This window comes from Cetorhinus maximus, chromosome 25 (genome assembly GCF_964194155.1).
Source record: "Cetorhinus maximus chromosome 25, sCetMax3.hap1.1, whole genome shotgun sequence".
In the NCBI taxonomy this organism is placed as follows: domain Eukaryota; kingdom Metazoa; phylum Chordata; class Chondrichthyes; order Lamniformes; family Cetorhinidae; genus Cetorhinus; species Cetorhinus maximus.
In genome coordinates this window covers 12,087,051-12,101,592 of record NC_135903.1, presented here as the reverse complement: position 1 = coordinate 12,101,592, position 14,542 = coordinate 12,087,051, and the positions used below count along the sequence as shown (strand labels likewise).

The window sequence follows — 14,542 nt, the reverse complement described above, 5'->3', positions numbered from 1 at the left end:
TAGTCTCTCCTACTAATGGAAACATCTTCCCCACGTCCACTCTATCCAGGCCTTTCAGTATTCTGTAAGTTCCAATCAGATCCCCCCTCATCCTTCTAAACTCCATCGAGTATAGACCCAAAGGCCTCAAACGTTCCTCATATGTTAAGCCTTTCATTCCTGGGATCATTCTCGTGAACCTCCTCTGGACCCTCTCCAGGGCCAGCACATCCTTCCTGAGATATGGGGCCCAAAATTGCTCACAATATTCTAAATGTGGTCTGACCAGAGCCTTAAAAAGCCTGAGCAGCACATCCCTGCTTTTATATTCTAGTCCTCTCGAAATAAATGCCAACATTGCATTTGCCTTCCTAACTACCGCATCAACCTGCAAGTTAACCTTATGAGAATCCTGGACTCGGACTCCCAAGTCCCTTTGCACTCAAGATTTCTGAATTCTCTCCCCATTTAGAAAATAGTCCATGCCTCTATTCTTCCTACCAAAGTGCATGACCTCACACTTCCCCACGTTATATTCCATCTGCCACTTCTTTGCCCATTCTCCTAACCTGTCCAAATCCTTCTGCAGCCTCCCCTCCTCCTCAATACTACCTGTCTCTCCACCTATCTTTGTATCATCTGCAAACTTAGCCAGGATGCCCTCAGTTCCTTCATCTAGATCATTAATGTATAAAGTTAAAAGTTGTGGTCCCAACTCTGACCCCTGCGGAACTCCACTCGTCACCGGCCACCATCCTGAGAAGGACCCCCTTATCCCCACTCTCTGCCTCCTGCCAGACAGCCAATCTTCTATCCATGCTAGTACCTTGCCTCTAACATCATGGGCTCTTATCTTACTGAGCAGCCTCCTGTGAGGCACCTTGTCAAAGGCCTTCTGAAAGTCCAAGTAGATAACATCCATTGGCTCTCCTTTGTCTAACCTACTCATTACCTCCTCAAAGAATTCTAACAGATTTGTCAGGCATGACCTCCCCTTGATGAAACCATGCTGACTTTGCCCTTTTTATCATGCACTTCCAAGTATTCTGAAATCTCATCCTTAATAATGGACTCTAAAATCTTACCAACGACGGAGGTCAGGCTAATCGGCCTGTAATTTCCTGTCTTTTGCCTCACTCCCTTCTTAAACAGGGGGGTTACATTAGCGATTTTCCAGTCCTCTGGGACCCTCCCTGACTCCAGTGATTCCTGAAAGATCACCACTAACGCCTCCACTATCTCTTCAGCTATCTCCTTCAGAACTCTGGGGTGTAATCCATCTGGTCCAGGTGATTTATCCACCTTCAGACCTTTCAGTTTTCCTCGCACCTTCTCCTTGGTAATGGCCACCATACTCACCTCTACCCCCCGACTCTCTTGAACTTTGGGGATGTTACTCGTGTCTTCCACGGTGAAGACTGACACAAAGTACCTATTCAGTTCCTCCGCCATTTCTTTGTTCCCCACTACTACTTCTCCAGCGTCATTTTCCAGCGGCCCAATGTCCACTTTTGCCTCTCTCTTACCTTTTATATATCTAAAAAAACTCTTGCAATCTTCTTTTATATTACTGGCTAGCTTACCCTCATATTTAATCTTCTCCCTCCTTATTTCTTTTTTAGTTGTCCTCTGTTGGACTTTGTAGGCTTCCCAATCCCCTGGTTTCCCACTGCTCTTCGCCACATTGTATGCTTTCTCTTTAGCTTTTATGCTGTCCCTGACTTCCCTTGTCAGCCATGGTTGCCTCGTCCTCCCTTTAGTATGCTTTTTCTTCCTAGGGATGAATTTTTGCTGTGTCTCCCAAATTACTCCCAGAAACTCCTGCCATTGCTGTTCCACTGTCTTTCCTGCTAGGCTCATCTCCCAGTCAATTCTGGCCAGTTCCTCCCTCATGCCTCTGTAGTTGCCTTTATTCAACTGTAATACCGTTACATCTGATTCCAGCTTTTTCCTCTCAAATTGCAGGGTAAATTCTATCATATTATGTTCACTTCTTCCTAAGGGTTCCTTCACCTTAAGCTCCCTTACCAAATCTGCCTCATTACACATCACTAAATCTAGAATTGCCTGTTCCCTAGTGGGCTCCACCACAAGCTGCTCCAAAAAGCCATCTCGTAGACATTCTACAAATTCCTTTTCTTGGGATCCACTACCAACCTGATTTTCCCAGTCTACCTGCATATTGAAATCCCCCCATGATCACTGTAACCTTGCCTTTCTTACACGCCTTTTCTATCTCCTGGTGTATCTTGTGCCCCACATCCTGACTACTGTTCGGAGGCCTGTACATATCTCCCATTATGGTTTTTTTACCTTTGCGGTTCCTCAACTCTACCCACACAGATTCTACATCATCTGACCCTACATCATTTCTTGCTATCGGTTTAATTTCATTTCTTACTAACAAAGCAACCCCACCCCCTCTGCCAACCTGCCTATCTTTTTGATAGGATGTATATCCTTGGATATTTAGCTCCCAGTCCTGATCCCCTTGCAGCCATGTCTCCGTGATGCCCACCACATCATACCTGCCAATTTCAATCTGCGCCGCAAGCTCATTTACCTTATTTCGTATACTGCGTGCATTCAGATACAACACCTTCAGTCCTGTATTTCCCATCCCCTTTCTCATTGTCGTCCCTTTATCTGTTGTGCTTGAAGTTAGATTCCTAGCCCTTTCCAAACACTCTGTCCTATTTTGTGTTCTGGGGACTTTAATAGCCTCTCCTGGGCTCTCCTTTCTTTTCAGTTTTTTCATTATTTTCCATGAAGTTGAATCCACCCCCCACCTCCCAAATGCTAACCTGCTGCTTTGTTTCCCTTCCCTCGCCCCCCACTTTCTAGTTTAAAGTCCTGTTGACCACCCTATTTACCCTTTTCGCTAGAACATTGCCTCCTCTTAATTCCGATTTTGTCCTGTCCTCAAATCCTCATTAAAAGTGCTTCTCTTGCTCTGCCTGCAGATTTCCTCCTGTTACTTATTTTGTGACTGATTGAAAAAAAAATAAGGAGAAAATTTTTGTTGCGTTGTTCATTTTACAAAACAGCACAGGCGCTGTTGTGCTCGATTAACAGTAAGACTCACCTTGGGCTGAATTTAAGTGCCCCTGACGAGTTGTTTGCTGCGGTGGGGTGCACATAAAATAGGGCAGGCGCCCACCTCACTACCTTCCCATCCACCCCCGAGCTCTCCCATATAATACAGGGGGTGGGCTGGCGTTGAAATCGTCAGCCATCCGCTATATTTAAATGAACAGTCAAGGCTCCATTAGACTTGTTATCAAGCTCATTGACCCTCAAAATATGATGCCAATGCCATAAAACATTTGGCGTGGGCAGCTGGGCAGTCCGATCTTTTTCACTTCAACGTTTAAAGATAGGGAAGTGAGGGTGTTGTTCTTTGGGGGCTGCCCTTTGCCGATCGCAGAGCGTCTCCTCTAAGGTCGAAGCCCCCTTCCTTCCTGCTCACCCCCTTAAACCCAACCCCTTCCCTCCACTCCTCTCCCTAACCTACCCAAACCCTCCCAGTCAAAAGACCCCGGACTTACCTGCTCCGGGGTTCAATGGGCCTTTGTCTTCTTCTTCTGCAGTCCTGGCAGTGGCCACTGAAACCTTCCTGGCGCTGCCAGGACTGATGGAGTTGCCAGCCAATTGGATTGGCCAGCAACTCCAGAGGGCGGGCTCACTCACCCCTCATTAATCTGCCCTGCAGCCCAGGTCGGCATCTAGCATGCCAACTGTATGCTGGCTGTTTCCAGGAGGTGTGCCATTCATGCCCCCCCATGTTATTATGCCCCTTATCTTTGCCACACCTACCTTCTTATATTTATCAGTTCTTCCCACCCATTTATTCAGTCTCCTTGGCTCCAGCTTTAAGTCTCTTCAACAAGTCAGGTGGTGAAGTACTCTTTTGAGTATTCCACCAATGACCATAATCGGTTCAGAGACGCTTGAGAGCGCTCCCAGTTATAACTGTCCCACTGATATTCTGTTCCCTGCTCAGAGAGATTACCTACATGGACCCTGCTGTTTGAAAACTAAGTGGATTGGGACAGTATGTACCGTGGTGCCATTAGTGCTACATTGAGCTCCCAGCAGACCCCAGGGCTGGACGTTTACACCTTCCAGGACAGGCTGGCAGATGGGGAGACATGTAAAATTGGGCAGTGGTTGCCAGGGCCAAATGCCCAGATCGCCAGACTGGCTGCTCTGTAGGGAGGTCTTTAAGTCTACGTCCATGCCATCTCTTTGTTGGGGCTTACCTGTAGTCTCAGCAGTGGCCACAATTTCTGGTAGCGGAAGTCCCACCTTGAGCCAATTAATGGCCCAATGACTGTTAAATGCCACAGGGTGAGTTGGCCTAGTGGAGGTGGGCTCCCCCCAACCTGATTTTATGCTGGGAGGCTGACCACTGCCTCCATATAAAATTCAGCACAGGTTTCAAGATGGTTGTAATTTTAGTCCTTCTCCTCTAAAATATAAATTAAATGTATGTGAAGGAGCCAGCCCCAGCAGTGTAATTGGGATGGTGGCACACACAGATTCTGGACAGTCAGCAGAGAAAGATCTGCATCCCATTAATCCAGGGTGGGTTAAGATCCAGGTCTCAGTGGTGAAAGAACCAAGTTCCTGGCTCTCCTGAATCTTGGATTAATGTTTACATTTGATGGATGTGATTTTAAAGCAACAAAAATGGAATTATGCAGAGTTCTTTCTCCAATCACAATCAGGATCAAATGCACTAGAGAAGTGAGGGAAGTCACATTGTAGCAGCTATGGCTAGCATTCTCACCTCTGGCTTAGAAGATTGTGAGTTCTCCAGAGACTTAAATCCATCATTTAGGCTGACACTCACAGTGCAGTTCTGACAGAGTGTTGCACTGTCAGAGGTGTTGTCTTTCTGATAGGATGTTAAAACAAGGCCTATTCTCTCAGGTGAAAGCAAAAGATCCCATGGCCTACTGAAAGAGAAGGGGAACTTTCCCTGGCTCAATATTTACCCCTCAATCAACTTCACTCCCTCTCTCTGCTTTTTCCTATGCTACATAGGGTCGCCACAATGCTGCTTCATCACCCTTCTCCGTTTCTGTTCATTTCAACCGTCATATTTGGATTTAGCGGGTAGTTTTACAGCCAGATATCCTTACTGCCACTAACAATCTCCATATATCCAGGCTGGGGACAGTTACAAGTACACGCTGGTTTCCCTGCGCCAGTGGATGGGTTCTTCCCTAGCCAACAAGTCCTGGGGCTGGACAGTGGTGGACTAAACAAGCTAATAGTGGGATTATTGCACCTCAGTGAGAGGAAGAGTTGCCCTTGAGAGCTGCCAGCCAATTTGCAGCAGTCCTGGCAGTGCCAGAGCTCAGTAGTGGGTGCTGTTGGGACTGCAAGCAGGCCCAAGATGAAGAGAAGATGGACGCCGGAGCAAGGTAAATTGGGTCTTTTGTGCTGGGAGAGACCAGGAAGCCGACAGAGGGGGACAAGCATGGTGGGGGTGAGGCGGCTGTTCTTGGACACCAGGCAGGAGGGAACAAAGGGAGGTAAAATTTTAGGGGGTGGGGGGGGGGAACTGCCAGATATGCACAGGGCACCTCCCCCAAAGGGTGGACCCCAACAACCCCCCCGACTTTCTTCCCACCTTTAAACACTCATGTCTAAAAAACAGCTTGCCCACTCCTCCCCACCACCTGCCCACGACAACCGTCTTACGGTGTGGGCAGCATATTATCTGGGTCAATCGGCGTGTTGAGTAGCTCAATTAACCTTCAATTATTTATTTAAAAATGCCAGACAGGCAACCGATTTCAGCGCCTGCCCACCTACCATGTTATCAAGGACAGCTCTGGGGTGGGGAAGAAGTTGGTGGGCTTGCCACCCAGCATATTTTACATGCCCCCACCCAGTGCTGAAACCATCCCAGCAGCGGGGGCCGTAAAATCCAGCCCCTGGTCTGGGACTCAAACCTGGTGCATTCTGACTCAGAGGCAGGGGTGTTACCGCCTGGGCCACAAGGCTTCCTCCTCAAACTAAATCACTTGAAACAGGTTATCTAACATTATCACTTTACTATTTGTGGAATCTTGCTGGGATCTTGCAAATTGGCTGCTGTATTTTCCACATTGCAACAAAAACTACACTTCAAAAGTACTTAATTGACAATAAAGCATTTTGGGCCAACTTGCGGTCCTGAAAGGCGCTACAGAAAGACCAGTCTTTTTCATTTAATATACTTCATCCAATGGGATGAAATGGCCCAAAGTGATCTTAATTCATTATTGGCTTAGAATTTGCAAACTATCCTCATTCGCCAATATTACTGCATAAAAAATCTCAGCAATTTCTGGTGTCCACATATGCCCAAAAAAAAATGGACATCTTTATTTTACTCTCCATAAAATCACAGAATCTCACAGTGCAGAAGAGGCCCTTCGGCCCATAGAGTCTGCACCGACACGTGAGAAACACCTGACCTACCTAATCCCATTTACCAGCACTTGACCCATTGCCTTGAATGTTATGACGTGCCAAGTGCTCATCCAGGTACTTTTTAAAGGATGTCAGGCAACCCGCCTCCACCACACTCCAAGGCAGCACATTCCACACCATCACCACCCTCTGGGTAAAAAAGTTTTTCCTCACATCCCCTCTAAACCTCCTGCCCCTCACCTTGAACTTGTGTCCCCTCGTGACTGACCCTTCAACTAAGGGGAACAGATGCTCCCTATCCACCCTGTCCATGCCCCTCATAATCTTGTACACCTCAATCAGGTCACCCCTCAGTCTTCTCTGCTCCAACGAAAACAAACCAAGTCTATCCAACCTCTCTTCATAACTTAAATGTTTCATCCCAGGCAACATCCTGGTGTATCTCCTCTGCACCCCCTACAGTGCAATCACATCTTTCCTACAATGTGGTGACCAGAACTGCACACAGTACTCGAGCTGTGGCCTCACCAAGGTTCTATACAACTCCAACATTACCTCCCTACTTTTGTAATCTATGCCTCGATTGATAAAGACGTGTCCCATATGCCTTTTTCACCACCCCTCCGCCTTCAGAGATCTATGGACACACACGGTCCCTTTGTTCCTCAGAACTTCCTAGTGTCATGCTATTCATTGAATACTTCCTTGTCAAATTATTCCTTCCAAAGTGTATCACCTCACACTTCTCAGGGTTAAATTCCATCTGCCACTTATCTGCCCTTTTGACCATCCCATCTATATCTTCCTGTAGCCCAAGACACTCAACCTCACTGTTAACCACCCGGCCAATCTTTGTGTCAGCCGCAAACTTACTAATCCTACCCCCCACATAGTCATCTATGTCATTTATATAAATTACAAATAATAGGGGACCCAGCACAGATCCCTGTGGTACGCCACTGGACACTGGCTTCCAGTCACTAAAGCAGCCTTCTGTCATCACCCTCTGTCTCCTACAACTATGCCAATTTTGAATCCACCTTATCAAATTACCCTGTATCCCATGTGCATTTGCCTTCTTTATAAGTCTCCCATGTGGGACCTTGTCAAAGGCTTTGCTGAAATCCATATAAACTACATCAACTGCACTACCCTCATCTCCACACTTGGTCATCTCCTCAAAAAATTCAATCAAATTTGTTAGGCATGACCTCCCTCTGACAAAGCCATGCTGACTATCCCTGATCAAACCTTGCCTCTCCAAGTGGAGATAGATACTCTTCTTCAGAATTTTCTCCAATAGTTTCTCTACCACTGACGTGAGACTCACTGGTCTCTAGTTCCCTGGCTTATCTCTACAACCCTTCTTAAATAGTAGAACCACGTTAGCTGTTCTCAAGTCCTCTGGCACCTCCCCCGTGGCCAGAGAGGAATTAAAAATTTGGGTCAGAGCCCATGCAATCTCCTCCCTTGCCTCCCTCAGCAATCTGGGACACAAATCATCTGGACCTGGAGATTTGTCCAATTTTAAGCCTGCCAACACCTTCAATACCTTATCACTCCCTATATCGATTTGCTCAAGAGCCTCGCAGTCTCTCTCCCCGAGTTCGATACCTTCATCCTCATTCTCTTGGGTGAAGACGGATGTGAAGTATTCGTTCAACACTCTATTGATGTCCTCTGGCTCCACACAGAGTGCCTCCTTGGTCCCTAATGGGCCCTATTCTTTCCTTGGTTATCCAAATTGCTTTCTTAAGCTCCACCCTGCACTTTCTGTACTCTACTAATGCCTCTGCTGATTTGCTCCCCGTGTACCTGCTAAAAAGCCTCCCTTTTCCTTCTCATCGTATCCTGAATATCTCTGGTCATCCATGGTTCTCTGGGCTTGTTACTCCTTCCTATCACCCGAGAGGGAACATGTTGAGCCTGTACCCTCCCCATTTCCTTTTTGAACACCCCCCCCCCCCCCCTCCACTGCTCTTCTGTAGATGTCCCCACAAGTAGCTGTTCCCAGTCTACCTTGGCCAAATCCTGCCTTATTTTACTAAAATCCACTCTGCCCCAATCCAAAACATTTTTTTGCAACTTGTCTATTTCTTTGACAATAACAAGCTTATGATGAAATGATGAAAAAGTGAATGATAATCACTGTTTCTTGCTTCCTGGTTTGCTGTCTGTAATGATTCTTCAATCTGATTGGCTGCTAAGCCTGTTTGATAACTCCACTATAGATGGCACCAGAATGATAGTAACATCATAACAGGGAAATCAATGCCGCAGTGCACATTAAATCTTTGTCGACAGCTTTCTTCAAGGTCAGGGGTGAGTGCCGTCCCTTTGCTGCTGACTGCAAAATCTGTGCTAAAATATTCCTGTAAATTCCTTCATCCAGTATTTTAAGGCGTGTGTTTTATCTGCAAATAACATTGGAGAAAAATTTACTTATTGAGCATCACTTGTTCATAATGAGTTTGGTAAAGAAAAATCTTTTCTTTGACGTCCCATTTTTCATTTAACATAAGATGTTAAAACAAGGCCCTGTTTACCTGCTCAGCCACACTTGGTAAAGATCCCATGGCATTATTGGAAGGAAAAAAAGGGAGTTCCTTCAGTTTCCTGACCAGCTTTCCTCTATTAACCAACACCACCAGGCACAGTTTAACTAGTCATGCACTGTTGTTTGTGGGATCTTGCTATGCAGAAAATGGCTTCCATATTTATGCGCATAACAGTAATTACAAAACATTATTCATTGTCAGTGCTTTTGGACATTGCTGAGATGTTGTTAAGGCACTGAATAAATAGAAAGAACTTACATTGATATGGCACCTTTCACATCCTCAGGGCAACCCAATGCATTTCACAACCAATGAGGTTACTTCTTGAGTTGTCCTTGTTTGTAATGTCCAGGAACTCGTGCATTAAATTTACACATACATAACATTATACATATCTTAAATTTACACATACATAACATTATACATATCTTAACGGACAATAAGCATTAATGGGACAACCTTCAAAACTTCCTTGCAAAACTTTGCAATATTTTTCTTATGGGTGTGCGGGAGAAGAGATGAACTGCACTAAGAATTATTGGGAGATTCAGCCAGGCCAGAATTCAGCTGCCTTTTCAGCCCCCATGCAACTAGCGCAAAAGGAGGCTTGAATCCATGATGGTCAGTTGGGATCTACAAGAAAGCAACTGTGCAATAAATCCCAAAGGGATTTCCAGCCCAGGACACAGCAGGTACTGGTATTTCAGTTTGAATGCTCCTGAATTTGTTGATGTTTATAAATGAAGAGTTTGTTTTAAGGTGCAACTGGAGACCAGAAATGGCAGAATTCTGGGCGGGGCGGGAGGTATAATCGATTTTGATGTTCAAAAGTAAAAGAGGTGAATTTTTTCCAATTGGAGAGAAAATTGTTTCCATTCCAAAAAGACCGTCCCTGAGTTTTCCTTTTCCTTTAGTGAATTTAAATTATTTAATTAGTCATCAGTGGTAGTAAGTAAGGTCTGCAGTTAAGCACTTTCCTTCAAATGGGCCTTAATCTCTGGTCACTGTTCCGTCCTGCATTGTTGAGCAACAGAACTCTAGGTTTTTGCTATAGTTATAGTTGTCAGTTAAGTAATAATTGGTCAGTGCAATTAAGCAATTACATGACTGAAACTTTCAACAGAATAGACCATGGACTTTAACAAAGTGAGACTTGAGTACTAAGATCTTTAAAATGGCAACATGTACATTACATATGATTTATTTCTGCATAAATTACACTCTAAGTTGAAACATTATTATTCCACATAATTAAGTCTAGTGAAGGATGACGTTTCACACACAAACATTTCCTAGTGTGTTGTGACAAGATATAAAACTTATGTATCCCCTAACCATTCAACCAGTAAAAATCTGTCAGAAGTTAATGTTTGATTGGTGAATGTGAGTTTTTCAATGAATTAATGGTAATAGTAGGTATATTTGTGCATATGTGACTTTTAGATAGCAGGGCAGGTTGGTGGCGGATATAGTTCAATGTTGGCAAGTGTAAAACTGTTAACATGGGAGAGAGGGATCAAGAAAGAAAGGATATTTGTTAAATGAAACAGTGGTCAGTGCGCTGACCAAGAAAAAGAGAGGGAATATAGTAATGAAAAAGACAACTAAGAAATAAGCCCCTTCCTGCTCCTAAAATTTTCATATTGCAGCTTTTATATCTCAAACTTTTCTCCGTAGAGACAAAGACTCAAAGTGGTGACACAGAATCCATAACGGAAGTTATGACGGAAAAAGGAGAGACAACAGCAGAAGTGATTGAAAAAGGAGAGACAGCGGATGACATTGAAACAGAAAAAGGAGAAACAGCGGAAGAGGTGACAGAAAAAAGAGAGACAGAGGAAGAAGTGACGGAAAATGGAGAGACAGCGGATAACATTGAAACGGAAAAAGGAGAGACAGAGGAAGAGGTGATGGAAAAAGGAGAGGCAACAGAAGACACTGAAACAGAAAAAGGAGAAACAACGGAAGAAGTTGCAGCGCCAAAGAATGAGTGAAATATGTCAGGAATAACTCTCCTTCTCAGCTCATTTTTGTTGATGTGATAAAGTCTAGAATCAGATCTCAGTGTAACTAACTTCTTTGTTTTTATTAATAAGTGATATTGCTGTTAATTTTTAAGTCCTGCCCTTGTAAACACGAGGACAATTTATAAATACAAATTATAAATAATCCTTTGTTTGCTGTATTTAATCCCACTCCCAGTATACTCTAGTCAGACCAGAGCTCAACTGTTTTTGTGTCACCTGATTCTTCCTTTTTGAAAACTCTGAAGGCTAGGAACAGGAGGAAGCCATTCAGCCTCTCAAACCTATCCTGCCATTCAACAAATTCATGGCTGATCTGTTTCCGAACTCCAGCTACCTGCCTTGGCTCCACATCTCTTAATACCCGCAGTACAAATCAATGGAAATGAACATCAGACAGTTTGTTTAATGGATGGCTCATCTGCCCTGCTAGTTTTAAACCCATGGTGACAAGTGGAAAATTTAGGCATTCATATCTTGATAAGCAGAAAATAATAAAAGGAATGTAATTATTTTGAAAAGTGGGTACTTAACCCTAAAAGGGATTTGTGTTAGAAAAACAAGAATGGCTCATCTGCCCTGCTAGTTTTAAACCCATGGTGACAAGTGGAAAATTTAGGCATTCATATCTTGATAAGCAGAAAATAATAAAAGGAATGTAATTATTTTGAAAAGTGGGTACTTAACCCTAAAAGGGATTTGTGTTAGAAAAACAAGAACTATAGAAAAGCGGAGATTTGAAAGTCCAAGTATACAATCATTAAAAATCAGTAAACAGGCACAAAACTCTACAACAATAGCAAAATCTAAAATAAAAACAGGAAATGCTGGGAATACTCAGCAGGTCTGGCAGCAACTGTGTAGAAAGAAACATAGTTAAGCCCCAGGTCAACAACTTTTCATCAGAACTCTACACATGACACATGATCAAGTCTTAATGCTTCTTTAATTGATCTAGCAAACTCTTCATTTCTGAAAGTTATTCATTACCACCCCTAAGGGAAATGAGGAGTGGGCAATAAATGCAGCATTGTCAATGTTCTTGTGTCACTGAGTCACAGCAACTAAGATGAAGTGGTTTTATCTCCTTATCCAACTTTCTCAGTCTTCAATATCTGTTACAAAAAACTCACCCTCCCTCAAAACTTCCTTGTATGCAGCAACTGAAAAACAAACAGATAGCATGTATACTTCCATCAACTCTAGCATAATGCCACCACCGAACACATCTTCCCCTCCGCTCCACTGTCAGCATTCCGAAGGGATCACTCCCTCTGTGACACCCTGGTCCACTCCTCTATCACCGTCATCACCTTCCCACAGTACCTTCCCATGCAATTGCAGGTGTAACACCTGCCCATTTACCTCCTCCCTCTTCACCATCCAAGGCCCCAAACACTCCTTCCAGGTGAAGCAGCGATTTACTTGCACTTTGTTCAATTTAATCTACTGTACTCGCTGCTCAATGTGGTCTCCTCTACACTGGGGAGATTAAATGCAGACTGGGTGACCACTTTGCGCAACACCTTCGCTCAGTCTATGACCTTCCTGCTGCTTGTCATTTCAATTCACCATCTTGCTCTCATGTTCACATTTCTGTTCTTGGTCTGCTACAATGTTCCAGTGTAGCCCAATGCAAACTGAAGGAACAACTCTTCTTCCGATTAGACACTTTACAGCCTTCTGGGCTCAACATTGAGTTCAGCAACTTCAGGCTATGAACTCTGTCCTCCATTTTGATTTTTTTCATCCACCTAAGTGCCAGTCTGGATCTTGTTCTCGTGTTTTGCTTTCAAACATCACTGACCCTTTTCTGCTTTTAACACATACTGCTATTTTGCTTTCAGTGCTGACCTTTATTCTGTAATTAACACCTACTCTGGACCAAAGCTTTTGTCTTTAATGCTACAATTACCACTCCCTTTGCTTCACATTCCATGACATGTCATTTAATCTCTCCTGGCTCCCAACCTGTCCCTGATCTTTTATTTTGCTCCGCCTCTCCACTGCTTTTTTTCAACAGCATAAAACCACAATCACATTTCTACCTCTCTTCAGTTCTGAAGAAGAGTCATTTGGACTCGAAACGTTAATTCTGTTTCTCTCTCCACAAATACTGCCAGACCTAATGAGTTTTTTTGGACATTTTCTGTTTTCATTTCAGATTTCCAGAATCCACAGTATTTTGCTTTTATTTTATTGCATATATAAAATTTGTGTGTATGTGGGTGTGTCTGTGTTAGTGTATACTACGTTTATATGGTGTGCCTGTACACTGTAAGTATACACATGTGCGCATATTAGAGTTGTATCTGTACACACACATGTACATGTATATTACATGTTCTTATCAAAAATATTTAGTGTAGAAAAATTTAGAGAAAACTACATTTAAATTAAAAATTTCAACAAATTCACAATACCAGGTGATAAACTTGAAGATTCTGGTTTCAAGTCTCTATCCTGATTCCTCATTGCTGTAACAATCAGTAATGTAAGACATTAATCAACATTATCTTATCAGATTCCAACATTGTCTTCAACATCAAAGGATGTTGTCCTACATACATAATGCAATGGAATTTCTCAATGTAACAGTAGGATACACATAGCACAAGCTTGCAGCTTCAATCTCTTCTAAGTGTTGAGTTAGTGGGATCTCAGATGGTATAGTGAAGGGGACACAACAATGGATCTCACTTCCAGGACAGGTGAAAACAACCAGCCGAGGTCCTTCGCTGTTCCACACTGACTGGTGTGAGTGAGACTCAGAATAACACTGGCTGGTGTGAGTGGTTCAGTACAAGGTAATCGACGTGCAAGATTGCAATGTGGCTCCGATAAGGTCATGGCGAACTGGTCAAAATCCTGGAACTCCTTTCCTAACAGCACTGTGGGTGTACCTACAGCACATGAACTGCAGCGGTTCAAGATGGCGGCTCACCACCACCTTCTCAAGGGCAATTAGGGATGGGCAATAAATGCTGGGCCTAGCCAGCGATACCCACATCCCATGAATGAATTAAAAAACTGCAGTGTCACCTCTATGCAACATAAAGAATATTTTTGCAGCAACCATGTCACCAGAGGCAGAACTAAACAAGGAATCTCACTGGGTCAGTTTTGGATTCCAGCCAGGAGGTGCACACAGTCAATTGATGCTGCCTCCAGCCAGCTCCATTCCCACCACACAATGATTGTATCAATGCCTTCACTGTAATTACAGCAACATTTAGGGGCAAGCTGGAAAAAACACACAAGGGAGAAATTAATATAAAGATTGGCTGCTAGGATGAGTTGGGGTAAGTGGGAGGAGGCTTGTGTGGAATGTAAACATGGAGCAGATGGGCCAAATGGCCTGTTTCTATACTGTAAATTCTACCTAACCTTGCTCAGACTCAGGAGCCGGCTGGCTCCTGGGACAATGCTTTGTGGCAACAGAGGATGGAGTTGGGCAGAAGGAGACCAACACTCCTCTACCTCCAAAGATCAGTAGATTAAAAGCCATTGTCAGCCTGGGCTGCCATTCTTTATTTTTTTATATAATATACC

General features: G+C 43.8%; 1 protein-coding gene across 9 annotated transcripts in view; it reads left to right on the top strand.

Annotated features, from left to right (window-relative positions):
- Positions 1 to 11,135, top strand: part of odad4 (outer dynein arm docking complex subunit 4) — a 90,150-nt gene extending 79,015 nt beyond the window's left edge. For all 9 annotated transcript variants that reach the window (XM_078529486.1, XM_078529485.1, XM_078529484.1 and 6 more), the window contains one exon: positions 10,644 to 11,135. In XM_078529486.1, the coding sequence (XP_078385612.1) occupies positions 10,644 to 10,960 (317 nt within the window). In that variant the 3' untranslated portion in view covers positions 10,961 to 11,135. The remainder of the gene's footprint in view (positions 1 to 10,643) is intronic.
- The last annotated feature ends 3,407 nt before the right edge of the window (positions 11,136 to 14,542 follow it).